The following is a 17,980-nucleotide window of genomic DNA, read 5'->3' as shown; positions in this document are numbered from 1 at the left end:
GGTGCCCTCTATGGAGCTTCCTACTTAGAGGGAAAATGCAAGTTTGTCCAAACCTCTGAAGTCTTTAATCTCCTACCTTGATCTCTGTACCAGAAAATAACAGTGCCTACTACAGCACGTCATCAAAATATGAAACATGAAAAGCCACATTATCTTACATGTGTTCTCTGAACTTCCTGCATTAAAACCATCTGAGGGTCTTATCAAGCATGCAAATTCTTGGGACCCTCTAATGACCTAGGGCAGTGGTCGGCAAACTGCGGCTCATGAGCCACTTGCGGCTCCCGAGCCGCGGTTTGCCGCTCTGTTGACTAATGAGTTTGCCGACCACTGCCTTAGGGAAAGACACTTAAAAAACATTTTAATAATGTACTAATGTCTTTAACCTGAAGTCAAAACTTCTGCGTAAGGGTAACGCCTTAGGGCCGTGGTCGGCAAACTGCGGCTCTCGAGCCACATGCGACTCTTTGGCCCCTTGAGTGTGGCTCTTCCACAAAATACCACGGCCTGGGCGAGTCTATTTTGAAGAAGTGGCGTTAGAAGAAGTTTAAGTTTAAAAAATTTGGTTCTCAAAAGAAATTTCAATCGTTGTACTGTTGATACTTGGCTCTGTTGACTAATGAGTTTGCCGACCACTGCCTTAGGGAATCAATCTCTGGGACATGAGGCCCTGGAAATTGTATGTCCAACAAGCCTGGATAAGTCCCACTAACTTTTTCTTTGTGCTGAACCTTAATGCCATAATAGTTTTTAAGACTGTGGTAGATTAAACTACAGAAGTTTTTCTGACAAAATGCTATCACGCCCAACTTTCCCCATCCTGAATTCAAATAATTAATTTTCTGAACCAACTTGCATTTATCCATATGAAATATACTTATTTTATTTTTTATTGATTTTTTTAAAAAATATATTTTTATTGATTTTTTACAGAGAGGAAGGGAGAGGGATAGAGAGCTAGAAACATCGATGAGAGAGAAACATCGATCAGCTGCCTCCTGCACACCTCTCACTGGGGATGTGCCCGCAATCAAGGTACATGCCCTTGACCGGGAATCGAACCCGGGACCCTTTAGTCCACAGGCCGATGCTCTATCCACTGAGCCAAACCAGTTAGGGCTAAATATACTTATTTTAGCCTCAGCCCAATTTGGTCTTTTTGAACCATGATTCTGTTAATGGGATTATCTTTCATCCTAATTTTTAAAAAATTTTTACTGAATGTATTGGAGTGACATTGGTTAATAAAATTACATCGGTTTCAAGTGTACAATTCTATAATACATCATCTGTATTTTGTATTGTGTGTTCACCACCCCAAGTCAAGTCTTCTGTCACCATTCATCTCCCCTTTACCCTCTTCTACCTGCCCCTCTGGTAATCACCATAGTTTTCTGTGTCTATGAATTGTTTTTTTTCTTTGCTAATCCCTTCACCTTTTTCACGCAGCCTCCCAACACCCTTCCCTCTGATAGCTGTCAGTCTGTTCTCTGTATCTATGAGTCTGTTTCTAGTTTGTTATTTTTTTTTTTCCATTGGATTCCACATATAAGTGAAATCATATGGTATTTGTCTTTCTCTGACTGGCTTTTTTCACTTAGTATAATACTCTCCAGGTCCATTCATGCTGTTGCAAAAGGTAAGATTTCCTTTTTTACGGCCAAGTAGTGTTCCATTGTGTAAATGTACTGCTGGTTGCAGGTTTTATCTGCTCATCTCCTGATGGGCACTTGAGCTGCTTCCAAATCTTGGCTATTGTAAATAATGCTGCAATAAACCTAAGGGTGCATATATTCTTTCCAATTATTGTTTCAGATTTCTTCAGATATATTCCCAGAATCACTGGGTCGTAAGGCAGTTCCATTTTTAATTGTTTGAGAAAACTCTATACTGTTTTCCATAGTAGTTGCACCAAACTGCATTCCCACAAAGAGTGCACCAGGGTTTCCTTTTCTCCACATCCTCACCAACACTTGTTGATGTACTGTTTTCATCTTCGTTTTGAGTCATTCAGAATTGAGTATTACTTATCACCAATAAAATAATGCTATATAGGACAGAACCAAGAACAGAGCATGGTAGATGTCTCCCTCTTTTCATCAAACTAAGTAACATTCCACATAGAGCTGTTCAACTGGCTACAATCCTCTTAATGCCACTAGCCTCTAACCCATTTTAACACTGGGATTTCCTAAGAAATGTCAACCCTCACTGAAACTCTAGAAGCCTATGTCTCTCAAAGATGAGAGAACAATTTAAGTGTTCATATTCTAGTCTAGATAAAGTTATGGAAAAGAGCCAAGTGATGATGTGTGATTATCACCCCCACTTCCTACTCCCAGTTTTAAAAACTGACATTTTAAGAAATATTGATGATTTACAACTACATTTTAAGAATCTATGATAAAATACTTTATAAAAATACTAATAATTATTAGCTAATCCAAGCATCAAACAAAATACTCTGAAATGATATGTTTTAATAAGTGATAGCCATTTCCTTTCTTATGCTCCCTCATCCCCTCGTCTAATAGCCTGCTTACCTCCTGCTCCTGGTAAGTCCATTCCAGGGCTCTGTTCACCTAGAGCCTCACAGGGTCCTTTCCACATATGCCCAAAATTGGAAGTATGTATGCTGAGAATCCTCTCCACTCCCTAGACTCAGCTATAGATGGTATTTATCATTTCCAATTTTCAATTAATGTGGATAAAGATTTTATGTAATTTTATTGGTTAGAAAATGCCTGTATAGAGTTATACATATAAGAAACAACTGTATCACAATAAATAAAATATTCCATAACTTTATTCAAAATAAAGTTAATTAAGAAAAGTTATATATGAGGTAGGTGCCTTCTGCTATACCAAACAATTTATAATGAGTTTATGTATTTTCAGTCATTCGAGTATAAATGCTCTGGATCATTTTTTTCCTGAGTAGCACGACTAGTAAGGAACCCTTTCCCCCAAAAAAATACTACCTAAACTAGTCCCTGGGAAATTACAGGCCATTTTTATGTCTCTTACAGATAGCTGTCCTTTTTCCTATCCTCTAAAGCAGTGGTCGGAAAACTCATTAGTCAACAGAGCCAAATATCAACAGTACAACAATTGAAATTTCTTTTGAGAACCAAATTTTTTAAACTTAAATTTCTTCTAATGCCACTTCTTCAAAATAGACTCGCCCAGGCCATGGTATTTTGTGGAAGAGCCACACTCAAGGGGCCAAAGAGCCGCATGTGGCTCGCGAGCCCCAGTTTGCCGACCACGGCTCTAAAGCAGCTATTTTTAACTAGTATGCCACAAGAATTTTTTTAAAAATGTAATACCTGACTATTTAGTCAGGGGCACTGACCTCTTTTCCCTTAGATTGCCAAATTAAAAATTGACATCAGCCACACAACAATACTAGTACCTGTCTGGTGTGAACAAATCAAAAGTATACCTATTTTTTTTTGTCAGATTGGCAAAAAATGTATTTTTTGGTGTGCTACAGAATTTTAGCAATTACTGTAAGGGTACCATGAGATGAAAAACGTTGAAAATCACTGCTCTACAGAAAAAAAAAAAGTACTCTCTTTAAAGTAAGGAAAAAAAAAAGTTTTTCCTAAAAAATTCATTAGAAGTCCAGCTAAAGTCTAAAGGGTATAAAACTAAAGGTATGTAACATTTTCAAATCAACTATTGGCATATCCAGAGAAAATTAGCTGGGCTAATTATTATCCTATATAATAAAAGCCTAATATGCAAATTGTCCCCTATCTGGGAGTTCAACCAGTTTGATCAGGGGGTGGGGCCGGTGGCCAGGCGAAGGGAGGTGCCCCCGGCTGGCAGCCACTAGGGACCCTACCCATGCACGAATTTCGTGCACTGGGACGCTAGTATTTAATAAATGTTAAAAACCATTAGAAATATATTGCAAATAATAAAATACATTTTGAAAATAATGACAGATTCTCAAATTCAGAATTTTAAATAATACTCAATGTAAACTAATAGCTCACTTCAGAGGTCTGAGGATCTAAACTATGCAATTACATGTAAAATTTTAGTTACCTTTCACTTAGATGATGAAAACTGCTACTTTCATCCTGGTGCTCATCTTCGAAACTTAAATTGGACCAGCTACCAGTGCTGTCATCACCAATACTGAGATTCATCTGCTGGCTACCGAAAGACTCAGTTGACTGAAAGTCTTCTGTTTCTTTTGGACTAAAATAAATGAATGAATGAATGAATGAATGAATACCAAAAGCATCAGGTTCTGAACTATCTATACTAATAAAAGCCTAAGTGTTCCTCGCACACGACATCATCACAAGACGGTCGCCACAAAATGGCTGCCACAAGATGGCCATGCACACAGCTGAGGCTGGGCCCCATGGCCGCTCCACGTGGGGGTCCCACGGCTCCGCGTGACACAGAGGAGGCCGGTCCCGGTGTTTCCACCACACTGCACAAAGGAGGCCGATCAGGCTGGCAGGGGAGGGCAGTTGGGGGCCATCGGGCTGGCAGGGGAGGGCAGTTGGGGGCGATCAGGCCAGCAGGGGAGCAGTTAGGCGTCAATAAGGCTGGCAGGGGAGCTGTCAGGGGGCAATCAGGCTGGCAGGCAGAAGCTGTTAGGGTCAATCAGGCAGGCAGGCAGGTAAGCGGTTAGGAGCCAGTGGTCCCGGATTGTGAGAGGGATGTCTGACTGCGGGATCGGGCCTAAACCAGCAGTCGGACATCCCCCAAGGGGTCTCAGATTGGAGAGGGTGCAGGCCGGGCTGAGGAACAACCCCCCCGCATTGTACGAATTTCATGCACCGGGCCTCTAGTCTATATATATATAAAAAGCCAGCGACCAGAATGCCAGAAGGACTGAAACAACTGGCTGCTATGATGCCCACTGTGGCCAACAAACAGGCCCAATCGGGGGGTGGGGCTAGCTGGCCAACCTCTTGCAGCCTCTCCCCCAAGCAGGCCCTGCCCCTGATTGCCTCCCTCCACCCCAATAGTGGGTGGGGCTGGCCAGCCAACCTCCTGCAGCCCCTCCCCTCAGCCGGCCCCACTCCTGATTGCCCCCCCATCCCAATAGGGGGTGTGGTTGGCTGACCAACCTCCCAGGACCCCTCCCCCAGCCACTGACCCACGGCCCCTCCCCATGGCCAAACCCACCCCCAATCGGCCCCCTCACCCCAATTGGGGGCGGGGCTCACTGGCCAATCACCCTCGGCCCCTTTCCCCAGCCGGCCCAGTCCCAATCGGGCCCGATTGGGGCGGGCTGGCTGGCCAACCTCCTGCGGTCTCCTCCTCCCCTACAGGCCTGGCCCCAATCTGCCCTGATTGGGGTCAAGCCGGATGGACCCCACCCATGCACAAATTCGTGTACTGGACCTCTAGTAAGACTATAATTATAAATGATAAAGATAACAAAAACAAGAAATGATATTCAGAGTCAGACCAGTGGTCCACCTAACCCCCTTTCGTTGTGTCTGCTACCAAAGAGACTTAGCAGGGCAGCTTATTACTTTCAGAGTTAAGTGAGTATCCACGAACACCCATCCATTCCAAGTGCATCATTTAAATTCTTTTCAAAGCAGTTCATATTTTCAATTGGGACCACTATGAAAGAGCACAAGTTCCTAAGTTTTCCAACTGCTTTGTAAGATAGTACTTTTATTTGTACAAAACAAAATAAAGCCCTTTATTTTGGATTTAAAAACCAAAAAAGTAGTTCAAGTAATTCTAGTACTGTAAATCAAACTTAGAGTCAAACTAGCCAAATCTCTTTGAATCTGAGTGTGTATCATAAACCTAGCCCTTCTCACTTTTTTTCAATGAAGAAACATTCTCAAATTTTATTCTATCTTTTCACAAGGAAGGCCATTCACTGTTCAATTATTGCAATTGCCCAACTACATTTAATTCTCAACATAGCAGTCGAAAGTGTATTTTTAAACATAAAGAGGAAAAATGTTAGTCTTCTGATCAAAACCCTTTAGTGGCTTCTCACCAGTCAAAATAAGCCAAATACTTATATTACCTGGTATGACAATCTCTCATAACCTATACCTTATCTCCTACTACTCCCCTTGGCTCACTCACTTCAGCCACTCAAGCCTCTTTGCCGTTTCCTCCACATGCACAGTCCCACCCCTTTGCCTGGAACGCTCTTTCCACTGATTCTCATGTGACTTACTCTCTCTTCACCTTTGGCTCTTGTCAGGGTTACTTTTGCCTGCTACCTGTTCAAAACTGCAAACCAGCCCCACCTGCTGCCACATACTGCCACCACCAAAAACACTAACTCCCTTGCTTTAGTTTTCCTCCAAAGCACTTATTACCATATACTACATATTTTACTTACTTTTTTTCACATTTTACTTATTTATTGTCTTTACTGTAACATGAAGTCCAAGTGAACACATATTTTTGCCTGTTTTACTTACTTTTGTTCCCCAGGGCCTAGAATAGGTCCTGAACTGCCCCCACTTTGGGGCTATTCTCATTTTGTATTTAAAATATACTAACCAGAATCATATTGGGCATTCCTACAATCACACTATAGTTTTAAACCATAAGAGCTACATTTTTTAGTTGGGTAAATGGTTAATACCTTCCCTCAAAAGGCTGTTGTGGGATAATGAAGAATGTATATCAAAGTATTATGTAGGATATGAAACAATACATAAATGTAACAGAGAAAAATTGTTAATTTATGGTTAAAAAATAATCCTACCTTTCTGAACAGAATCTAAGACATATATGATCAAGTTTAACTTTTTTTTAGTCATCACCTGAGGATATGGTTTTCTTTGTTTTTTTTTTAATTTAGAGCGAGAAACATCGATGTGAGAGAGAAATACCAGTCAGTTACCTCCTATACTTGCTATGACTAGGGATGGAACCTGCAAACTGGGTGCCCTGACAGGGAATCAAACCTGCAACCTTTCCAAATGAGCCATCCAGCCAGGAATGATGGAGTTTAACTTTTCATTTTATCGTAAGACCCAAAAGAAAATTGAAACTTACCTACTAACAGCATGTTCAACATTCATGATAGCTGATGTCATTATTTCTGTAGTAAGGCTTTCAGCAAAGCTAACACCATCTTGTCCAATTCCACTATCAGCTGCCAAACTGGTATTGCTCAGCTCTCTCTCTGCTTTTTCAATAGCTTCAGCAACTATCTTCTCAGCAAGCACTGTCTTCTTATCAAGATCAACATGAATTTGAGGGACATCAAGGTGAAAAATTCTAGATTTCTGATAAATGTTGCTAAATTTTGTATTAGAACCTGGCTTACTATGAGCAAGTGAATCCTGTCTGAAATAATGTTGAGGTGAATTTCCACTGCAGTCATGGAGTTCTTTCTCGTCACAATATCTGCAAGCTTGACTTACAAGAGGTGACAACTTTTCTGCATAAGTGATCCTATCCGCTGCTTTTGTGGTCTCAGACACTTGGAAAACTGCGGATCCTAAACTGAGTTCTAAAGTGTCATCCGCTACTTTTTTAGCATATTGTTCTATAGCTTGAACAACATTCTCTTCATAACCATACGCATTTAAGCTGCCTGCACTGTGGTAAAATCTGTGATTTTGCGGGGAAGGTTGAAAGGACTTAGGAAATTCTGCCTCAATGTGAGACTCATTATCTTCATCACATCCAGACTTTTCATAAAGGCAAGAATCTGTTGAAGATTTTGGCAAGCCAACTGCAGACAATGTAAGCTCTTTTTTAACATCTCTGGTTATACTGTGAGCAAGAGAGGTTGAAAAACTATACAGCTCAGAGCATTTACTTCTGTATGTATCCCCTGTCCATTCACAAGTTTGATTTTTACAGAGGTAACCTCCATTTCTTTTACTTTGTATTTTTTTATCTACTTCTTGGTGGTGTTTATTTAAGAACATTAAGAGTTCATTGTTGGCTTTCACCTGTGAGTTTTGCAAGAGAAACATTTTTGAGTTGCACTTCACTGTTGCGGTCTTAGCTGCTTCTTTCAATCCCGATTTGATAGACCGATAAGCAAGTCTATTGGCGTACTGATCCATTATTAACTCACTATTACCACCTTCCTGTTTTAGTATTTGAATAATGTGACCTGCATATTCATCTGTCACACTTTCACAGCTGGGATACTTATATGACAGACCTGACATACAAGAACTTGGTGGTAATGAAAGAATAAATGGATCAACTTCTCTTGGATGTGCTACAGTCTCTATATTCAACTTCTCTTCTGATCTATAATCTTGGTCACCATCACTATAACTACTCTTCTTCTGCCTGGAAAGCATACTTATAACTTTTGCTATTTTCTCAGCTTCTGTAATGACTTCTGCTGCCATATCACCTGCAAAATTGCATAATGCTTGTAAATTTTCATCTGCGTGATTTAGCAAAGCAGGTGATACACTTCTTTGACTCTGCACATTTAAGCAAGGGCTTTTAATCTTGGGTTCTTGAATTATTTTATTATCTAAATGAGAAGCTGCCATTTCAGTTGCAAGAGAAATGATGTGTGAAGCTAATGCTTCGGCAAACTGAGCTTTCTTCTCTGAGTGCTCTGCCTTCACATCCACTTCTGGATGCTCTTCACCTTCACTACTTTCAACTTCTTCTGAAAGAGATCGCATGAGTTTCAACATGAACTCTTCTTTTTCAATAGTATTTTGTTCATTTTCAGACAAACTACCAACAGATGAGTAGTGAGGTGTAGAAGGTGGTGTAGCAGGTGCAAATTCTTTTGCTAATTCCCCCTTAAGCTTTTTGGTTAACTTCTTGATATCCCATTCAGAACTAGCCTGGGATGGTACTAGAGGAGTTGATGGAGGAGTATCAGGTATTACATTTCCATCTCTGATTTTCTGTTTATCTTCCACATGCAAACCATCTACATATGTAAGCACTGCAGATGAGAAAGTATGTGAATGGGGATAAGGGCTTTCTTGCCCAAAAGACAAGGGCACAGGTGCCATATTATTCAAATTATACTTTTTCACTGATTTGTCCTTAGCAGCTTCCTTCAAATCAGGTTTCTGACCTGCCATAGTAGAACAACATGGTAGTGGCTCTAAAGAAAATCCATGAGCTATAGAATCTTTACATTCTGGAACACAATCCTTTCCTACTAAAAGTGAACAGTGAGTTAAGTGATCTTGAGCATCAAGAGATCTGGGAAACTTTTCCCAGATCAACTGTGACTCTTCTCCAGCAACAGGCAAGCCTTCCCTGTTTACCATATTTTTATCCACAATGGAGATCAATGATTTGCTTTTCTCTATGGAATGTTTAATAACAGATTTAGATAATCGATCAACAAACATGTCCTTATTGCTAGCTTCACTCTGTTGCAGGGTCACTTGATCATTGTGGAAAGGAGGGTTTTTTCCCTTTACTGTTTTAGTTAAATAATCTGTGTGTTCATCAACTGTTTTTGTAACTTTGAATGATGTCACGGACTCTAAAGTTTCCTTTATTATAGAATGCACCAGTGCTGTAGAAAAGTTGTTAATCACAGGATCACTTGTTAATTTTGAAGAGCTTTGCATTTCAACATCATCATTAGTTGGTTTAAAATCATTCTGGTTACCTAGACTGTGTTCTGAAGGTAAACAAATATTTCTGAGACAAGCTACTTTCTCTTCATTGTTTTTTGTGGAAACATCTGCTTCAGTAGAATCACCATTCAAATTACTATCACCAGATGACAGATGAGTCTTTGCCTGATATATATTAGATGAAAAGTGATATGGGAGAAGGGCACTTCCAGCCAGGGGCACTGGTATAGAGGTAACAATTCCAGAAGTACAAAATAAGGCCTGCTGTACAGTGTATTTATATTCTGGCATTGGTTTTGCCACAATTGCTTGACTATTAAAAATGGGACATGTGGAGGTCTGTGTCAATGGCACAATGTTTTCTGCACTCACATACTTCATGTTATCTGTAGAAACACTAACTGCTGCCTTTGTTGTAAAGATCACATCAACTTGTGATAGCTCAATGAATGCTTCCTGCATTACAGATTCAGACAAATCTTTTGCATATGACTTCACTACTTTATCTTCATAGTCAAATGAATACTTTGGAGATGCAGGTGTTGGAGGAGATGAAAACTGACACACTTCCATGATACCTTCAAAAATAAGCTCTTCAGCAAGATCTGCAGCAAACCCAGCAACTATGTTTGTAAATATCTGCTTCTTTACATACTGTAAATCTTTTAAAGCATTTGATAATGCTTCACTCACCAAAAAATTAGCCAGACCACTAATAGCACGCTCTTTCAGTGAAAATGCACGCTGCCGTCTCAGTTCATTAAATGCCATCTGAAAAACGGATGATGTTAATTTGATGGCTAAATGGCACAATGCATTGGTACATGAAGAGACTCCTTTCTGCAAGTCTTTAAATGCACTGCCAAAACTTTTTTCCACAAGATCTGCTGCAAATTTTTGAATGCTATCTCTAATCATTAAGGGTTTATTTTTAGATTTATTTTGATCAAGGTTTCCACTCTTAAAAGCAATGGTTTCATTTTCTCCCTTTTTAACACTATTAATGTTTGATATTGCATTAGTATGTTGAGTATGAAGGACCGAGCCCAGTACTTCACATGTAATTCTATTGGCGTAATCTTCATAGGTGTAATAAACAGAATCATGATTTTCATGAATCCTATCTCCACCAATATCTATTTGGCAAAAACATTCAGCAGGTGTACAGCCTCCAAGAGGACTAAAAGCAGAGGACCGAATGGGGCTAAACAAGCCACTGTCTTCCCCAGATGCCTTCACTGGGCGAGGAGAATCTGGAGCATCACTCAGGTTGCTGTAAGGGGATTCTGGTTTACGAGGTGTTGGCTTTCGAACATTAGCTGGGAGAGCTGGACAATCAAACTTGAATTTTTGAGGATTCATAGTAGTGGTTACAGAAGATTTGTCATGTCTGTGCCCTTTCTTTTGCGATATCTTCTCTTTTACAGAATCTTTTAGAAATGGACAAGAAGTCTCTAAAGTTTGTTCTAGTTCATCAAACTGATCAAAACTATCAAAAAATTCACTTACTTCTGAGTCTGAGTCCTCTATATCATCTTTCATTACAGGAATTTTTGGTAACTCAAGTTTGGCTTTTAAACTTTTTTGATATCCTTCTTCATCTAAGAAAATAACTGGACTTGGACTTGAGCATTCTGATTCAGATGAATAGGCAGGAGAAGAAGAAAAAAACGTTTTCTGCATGTCACGACCTTTATCTGAAGCATTAGATGACCTATAGAAACTCCTTTGGATCCAAGGCTCAGAAATGGATGTTGTGACTAAACTTTTCACAGGTTGTTCTTTATGTCCCAGAACATTTATTAAGGAAGTTGAAGGTTTAGCCAAAGACTTCTGCCGCCCAGAGCTAACCAGAATCCTTAAATCATGGGTTTCTAACTGGTGACCAGAAGTAGTCTGTGAAGCAGCATCACAGTGGCTCTTTAGTGCATTAACGTTTACTCCTATAGAGAAAGAATAAAATGATCATATTATTCTTGAACAGAATTTTTTTTAAATTTAAATAAATGGGAATAGACTTTCAGCATAAAATATTTATTTGTAACATGTCTCTTCTAAATTATGTTAACATATACATCCCAAATCATTTTCACAAGCAAATATATCTTTTACTAAAATAATTTTACCCCATACTTGAGAATACACAGAATGCTTAGTATGCTGTCAAATGTGTTAGAAACACGAATACAGTGACTCTGCCAGTTAACTCCTCTCAAGTTTGACCCTAGGCATGTTCCAAACCCTTACGATAAGGTAAACAGTACTAACAAAGTAAGAACAGAAATAGCAAAACTAAAAACCAGGTAACAATGGCTCAGCCAGCATGGCTCAGTGGTTGAGCATTGCCCTTTGAACCAGGAGGTCACTGTTTGATTCCTGGTTAGGGCACATTCCCATGTTGAGGGCTCGATTCCCAGTGTGGGTGTTCAGGAGGTAGCCAATCAATGATTCTCTCTCATCATTGATGTTTCTATCTCTCTCCCTCTCCCTTTCTCTCTGAAATCAATAAAAATAAAAATCATATAGCAATGAACTTAAAAAATCCCAAGAAAAGTAATTCCTCAATCAGGAAAAAAAGGTTAAAAAGAATTGAGTAACTCAGCCTTAAAGCTTTTAAAACTGAACTTTAAACTTTAATCCTCTTTATCAAGAAGTTGTTTAGTAAAGAACAAACCATCATTATACGGCTTTAAGGTCTCTTCTTCCTCTAAATGCTCAAACGCAGTGACAAAATCATCCTCTATAGAAGACACTGACTGGTTAGTATCATCATCATCTTCATTAGCGGTCTCAAGTTGGCGCTGCTGATGCAAGTATGTATCCAGGGTGTATCTTATACCAGTAGCATATTTACTTAGGAGACTAAAGATAAAATCAATTCTGAGTCTTGGTAAGGTAGGTGGTGACACTCTCATGACACAAAGCATTCCAGAATGACGACTCTTGGGAAAGATGATAAAAATATTTTAATTTCAAAACATATTATACATACAAAACATATTATCTGGAAGTGAAGCCTAGAAATAACACAATCTCATGGGGGAAGATAAAAAAGAAAAATACATGCATCCTGAAATGCAGCCTGATTTTGTAATGTTTAATTCTTTTCTTTATTCTTTCTCCACATTTCTCACTCCCCAATCTTTTTCTCCCAGCTTTCTCTTATCCAGGTATTGAAATTCTACCTACATTATCTCCTTAAATGTTACAGAATTTACTATCCATTCATTTAGCAATAATGTTTACCTGTATTATTGTACAGCTCTGTGATTTTTCTTATTTAATCATTCACCTAACTTACCAACTACCCTGCAAACTGCTTGAAGGCAGGAACCAGGTACTATTCTATTTTTGTATTCCATTTTCCTGTAGCATTCAGCATGATTTCAAAGCTTCATGAGTTAGATTTATCATGAATCATACTTCCTCAAATATGGTTTATTTAAAAAAAAAAAAACTTCACCAAAGCATTTAAAAGTTTAACAGTCTTAATCAAATGCCATTGTAAAATCTGCCCTTAAAAACTCATTAGAAATTATATATAAGTTACCTGATTTAGAGGACCATTGTTTATATTTGGTGATTTATTTATATCCTTCATACAAATAATTTCATTTTCATTTAGACTACAGAAGTGTAGTGAATTCAGAAGATCTGGAAGTTCCAGAGAAACAGCAGCTAAATCCTAATTTAAAACAATAAAACTTTGTTATGATTCCTATAATAAGGGTCCTATCTAAAAAATCATAAGGTCTACTGGTTAATAAATTTTCCAGTTCATTACAGTTAACATATGCTTATCAACCACAATCAATTTTTTTAAAACTCAAAAATGAAGTGTACTAAAATATTTTAATACCTGCCATTTCTGTACCTCTTTAAATGTATTAAAATGAAGCTACAAAAAAATTTTACATGGTACCTCACACATCCACGAGGGTTAATAGTTTTTAGCTGCAAATGTCAACCTGCAGTCCTCAGGTTTAACTGTGAAATTTTTCATACAGGATTCTTGCCTACAGATTATACTTCATTGGAGTTTAAGTTTTATATTCATAAAATACAAATCTATTTTTCTACCTTTTCTCTCTGAAGTATTATATTAAACTTTGATAATTTAATGAAGATGTAAAGAAAAAGAAAATAGCTTTTTTCTCTCATTTGTCCTTTTTATGTAAATACTAAAGGTCCAATGCACAAATTCGTGCATGGGTGGGGTCCTTTGGCCTGGCCAGTGATCGGGGCTGATCGGGACATATTGCCCAGTCCTGGTCGGGGCCAGCTGGCTGGGGGGAGGGACCGTGGGAGTTTGGCTGGCCATGGGAGGTTGGCTGTGGAAGTGCACTGACCACCAGGGGGTAGCTCCTGCATTGAACGTCTGCCCCCTGGTGGTCAGTGTGTGTCACAGCTACTGGCTGGTCATCTGGTCATAACAGTTGCTTAGGCTTTTATTTATATAGACTAGAGGCCAGGTGCATGAAAATTCATGCACTGGAGAGGGGGGGGGGGTCCCTCAGCCCATCCTGCCCCCTCTCACAGTCCGGGAGCCCTCAGGGGCGGGAGGCGACCCAGTGATCAGGGGAAGGCGACGCCCCATCACACCTCTGCTGCAGCGACTGGTGGCAGCACAAGCCTTGGCCAGCCCTAGTTACCTGAGACTCGGGCGGCCCTGAGCGGCTGGGCAGCCACCATCCAAGGCTTGCCTATGCCTCGGGCTGGCCCTGGGTGGCTATGGGCGCTGCCATCTTTGAGGGCAGGGCAGTCATTTAGCATATTCACTCCTTATTGGCTGTGGGCGTCACCATCTTTGTGACAGCATGAAGGTCAATTAGCATATTCCCTCTTTATTAGATAGGATTTTACCCAGTTAAGGTATTTTAACATCCTTGACCTCTCAGAGTACTTTACTTTCTAATTATGGTTTTATCAGTAACTGTTAAAGAGGAAGTAGAACAGGAGATAAATACTTTGGAACACTTCTGCTTTCAGCCTCATATTCTCAGGAGTATGTCCTCTCTTGCACCTTCTGCCTAAACTTTTTCCTTCAGGTAAGGGTATAATCAAGACACACAAGAGTTTTCATTATCACCTTCTATGCATTGTTCACAAAGAATCGAATAGTGTTACTACTTCTTCTATTGGGAGACCTTTACTGCCACAAAAGGAAACATATGGCAATCACAAACCTTAAGATACTGCATGAGGTAAAACACAGTATGCCTACCACTCCTACTGGAGCTTCAACCACTCTTTATGTAACTGTGAAGCTTTCCTTTTGCTGATCCTAATCTCAACTGTCAGTCCCTCTGGAAATTCCTGTGTAAATCAAACAGGCTAAAAGTTGTGCGTTGGCTAATATTACTTTTTATAAATTTTACCTTTTAAATTTAATTCTATCTCATTTATTTTACCATTTAAATTTCATTCTATCTCATTTGAAAACATAAGAATCTGACTGTTGAGGTCAGATTATAAAAACCATCCAAATTAAAAAACAAGGTTTACATTCTACCTCAGGAGAAAAAGTTAAGCCTACGGTTTCAGCTTTCTTAACGTAATTGACTTTTGTGGTTTCCTAACCTAAAACTGCTTTCCATACCAAGAATACTCAGTGAAAATGTCCAAAGCTGATCTCAAAATGTCATCTCTTAACTTTAAACAGGAATGATAACAGCAAAGTTTAGTGTGTAAGTTTTTGGTTAATAAGGCAAATTTTACATGTCTCAAAATTTTTTCCAAATAATCTCTCCTGATCCTTCCCAGTTTAATAAATCATCCATACCTGTATATGAGCAGCATCTATTTCTTCATTAAAACCTAGAAATATGACCTGGATAAAAATAAATAAATAAAGCTCTATTAGTTCAAATTTTAACATTTTATCTCAATTAGATTACTGACAGCTGAGAAACAGAAAAAAACACACAAAGAATTAAAATACTGACATATAAAAATATCAAATCATTATGTTGTACAACTGAAACTAATATGATGTTTTATGTCAATTAGACCTCAAAGTAAATAAATAAAAATGCTGACTATCTTGGACAGAATGATTAATTTTTTTTCAAAGATGATGATGAGGCTTTCCACCAAAGATCTGGCTTCATAGTGCAGTTCTTCAACTTCATTAGCAAGTTCAATCAATTCTACTCCCAAAACATATCTCACATACATCTACTTCTCTCCATTCCGGCTACCACCACTTCTCATCTGCGCTACTACAATTCTCTTCCACCTGATCCCAGTAATTAACATGTCACCTGCCTTTCAAAAGCCTTCCATGCTTCCCAGTGCAGTCCTAACAGGCCCCAAGGCTCTGGGTTAGCTGGCTTCAATCTTCCCTCACTTTCATTTATACACATAGGCTCCCTTTCTGGGCCTAGAATATGCCCAGTATGTACTTGCCTAAGGACTTCACAGTAGCGCCCCCTCAACCTGGATCTCTGTTCCTTGGATGTTCTCATGCCTAGTTCTACCTCATTCTTTAAGATCCAACTTAAATGTTACCTCCTCAGAGAGGAGGCCCTCAAGGTTACCTCCTTATTGACTCCCTGTGTTATCATCACTTATTTCCATCAATGCCCTTATATAGAGATTTCTCTGTAGAAATTTATATAAATTAAATTTCTAAAGAATATGAAATGATATGAGGACATGTCACATTAAATAAAAAAGACAAGTTACACAAAAATGATAAAGAGTATGCCTACAATTTCAACAATATTTTTTAAAACATATGCATGGGAATAACACCGGAAAGCAATACATCAAACTACAATAGTGATTAACTCAAGACAATGAAATTATAAGTGATCATATTTTTTTTCTTTTTTTATTGATTTCAGAGAGGAAGGGAGAGGGAGAGGGACAGAAACATCAATGATGAGAGAGAATCATTGATTGGCTGCCTCTTGCAAGCTCCACAATGGAGATCAAGCCCACAACCCGGGCATGTGCCCTGACCAGGAATTGAACCTATGACCTCCTGGTTCATAGGCCAACACTCAACCACTGAGCCACACCAGCCAGTTTTTTTCTACTTTTATCACTGTGGGTTTTTTCCCCTCATTCATAAGATTAATGATAGTCATTTTCTTCTTTCATGCTGTCTATAAGGAAATATGTACTGCCTTTATAATCTGAAAAAAAGTATTATTTTAAAAGTTTATATTCTCAGCCCTAGCCAGTTTGGCTTAGTGCAGTGGTCGGTAAAGTGCGGCTCATGAGCCACATGTGGCTCGCGAGCCACGGTTTGCCACTCTGTTGACTAATGAGTGTGCCGACCACTGACCTAGACTCTCGATTCCAATAATTACAGGCTGTTGTTGTTCCTTGTGATTAAGCCCCTATCCCAGTGGTCAGCACACTCATTAGTCAACAAAGTAGCAAACCGCGGCTTGCGAACCGCATGTGGCTCGCGAGCCGCAGTTTGCCGACCACTGGCTTAGTGGATAGAGCATCAGCCTGCAGACCGAAGGGTTTCAGGTTCAATTCCAGTCATGGGTATGTATCTCTGTTGCAGGCTACTCCCCAGCCCTGGCCTTGGTCGGGGCTCATGCAAGAGGCAACCTATTGAGATGTTTCTCTCACATCGGTGTTTCTCTCTGTCTTTCCCTCTCTCTTCCACGCTCTGAAAACAAACGGAAAAATATCCTTGGGTGAGAATTAAAAATAATAAAAGTTTATATTCCCTTTGTCTTTGACATTATTGGAAGAAATATTTTCCATTTGAAGATAGAATAGTAAACTGTCTGCTAAGCAAGCACTGTGACTAAAAGTATGAAATAAATAATAGCAATATGGATAATATTGGAATTAAGGGAAAATATCACAGTTAAAATATAAAGCAACATGGGATACTTTTGATCTCTTTCTGACGATTCAGAAGCAAATCAAAAATTAGCTCAGGATGTTTATTCTGACTTATTAGGGTTATTACTTCATAGAATTGTTACAGTTAATTTCTACAGGTCTAGGTAGGTTGTTAACCTCTAGTAGCTTGTCTCCGCATCTATAAAACTTAAGGCAAAACAACTTCTCCTCCACAGTTGTGAGGGTTAATTAGATAATGTAGAGGAAAGTGCCTAGTATATTACAGGCACCCAGTAACAAAGAGACATTCAATTAAATTCCCTTCCTTTCTTCGAAAGATACTTTGGGATATGTACACTCTAAAGTGAGAAAGAAATTCCTTCTATTCTTTCAAATTTCCTTTTACTGAATACAAAAGAGAAAATAAACTGACTTGGGGTTTTAAAGATGTCACTTGAGTCTTGCATATCCCATTGATCAAAGAAGACCTTGCCAAGGAATGTGGGCTTGGAAAGGCACTACATAAGCAGCTGGAGATATACAGGCTGGAAAATAGTTTGAGGGCAGAAGGACACAGGAGACTTGTCACACATGGCAACAGCCATGGAGATTAAGAG

The 17,980-nt window shown here is 39.2% G+C and overlaps 1 protein-coding gene across 2 annotated transcripts in view; it reads right to left on the bottom strand.

Annotated features, from left to right (window-relative positions):
• AKAP11 (A-kinase anchoring protein 11) overlaps positions 1-17,980 on the bottom strand; it is a 64,561-nt gene that overhangs the window by 19,101 nt on the left and 27,480 nt on the right. For both annotated transcript variants that reach the window (XM_080659913.1, XM_080659912.1), the window contains exons 4-8: positions 15,331-15,378; positions 13,099-13,233; positions 12,223-12,490; positions 7,015-11,491; positions 4,057-4,212 (exon numbers count right to left, since the gene is read on the bottom strand). In XM_080659913.1, coding sequence (XP_080516039.1) covers positions 4,057-4,212; positions 7,015-11,491; positions 12,223-12,490; positions 13,099-13,233; positions 15,331-15,378 — 5,084 coding nt within the window. The remainder of the gene's footprint in view (positions 1-4,056; positions 4,213-7,014; positions 11,492-12,222; positions 12,491-13,098; positions 13,234-15,330; positions 15,379-17,980) is intronic.

This window comes from Plecotus auritus (assembly GCF_963455305.1).
Source record: "Plecotus auritus genome assembly, chromosome: 3".
In the NCBI taxonomy this organism is placed as follows: Eukaryota; Metazoa; Chordata; class Mammalia; order Chiroptera; family Vespertilionidae; genus Plecotus; species Plecotus auritus.
The sequence above is the reverse complement of the archived record's forward strand: the minus strand, read 5'-3'. Positions and strand labels throughout refer to the sequence as shown.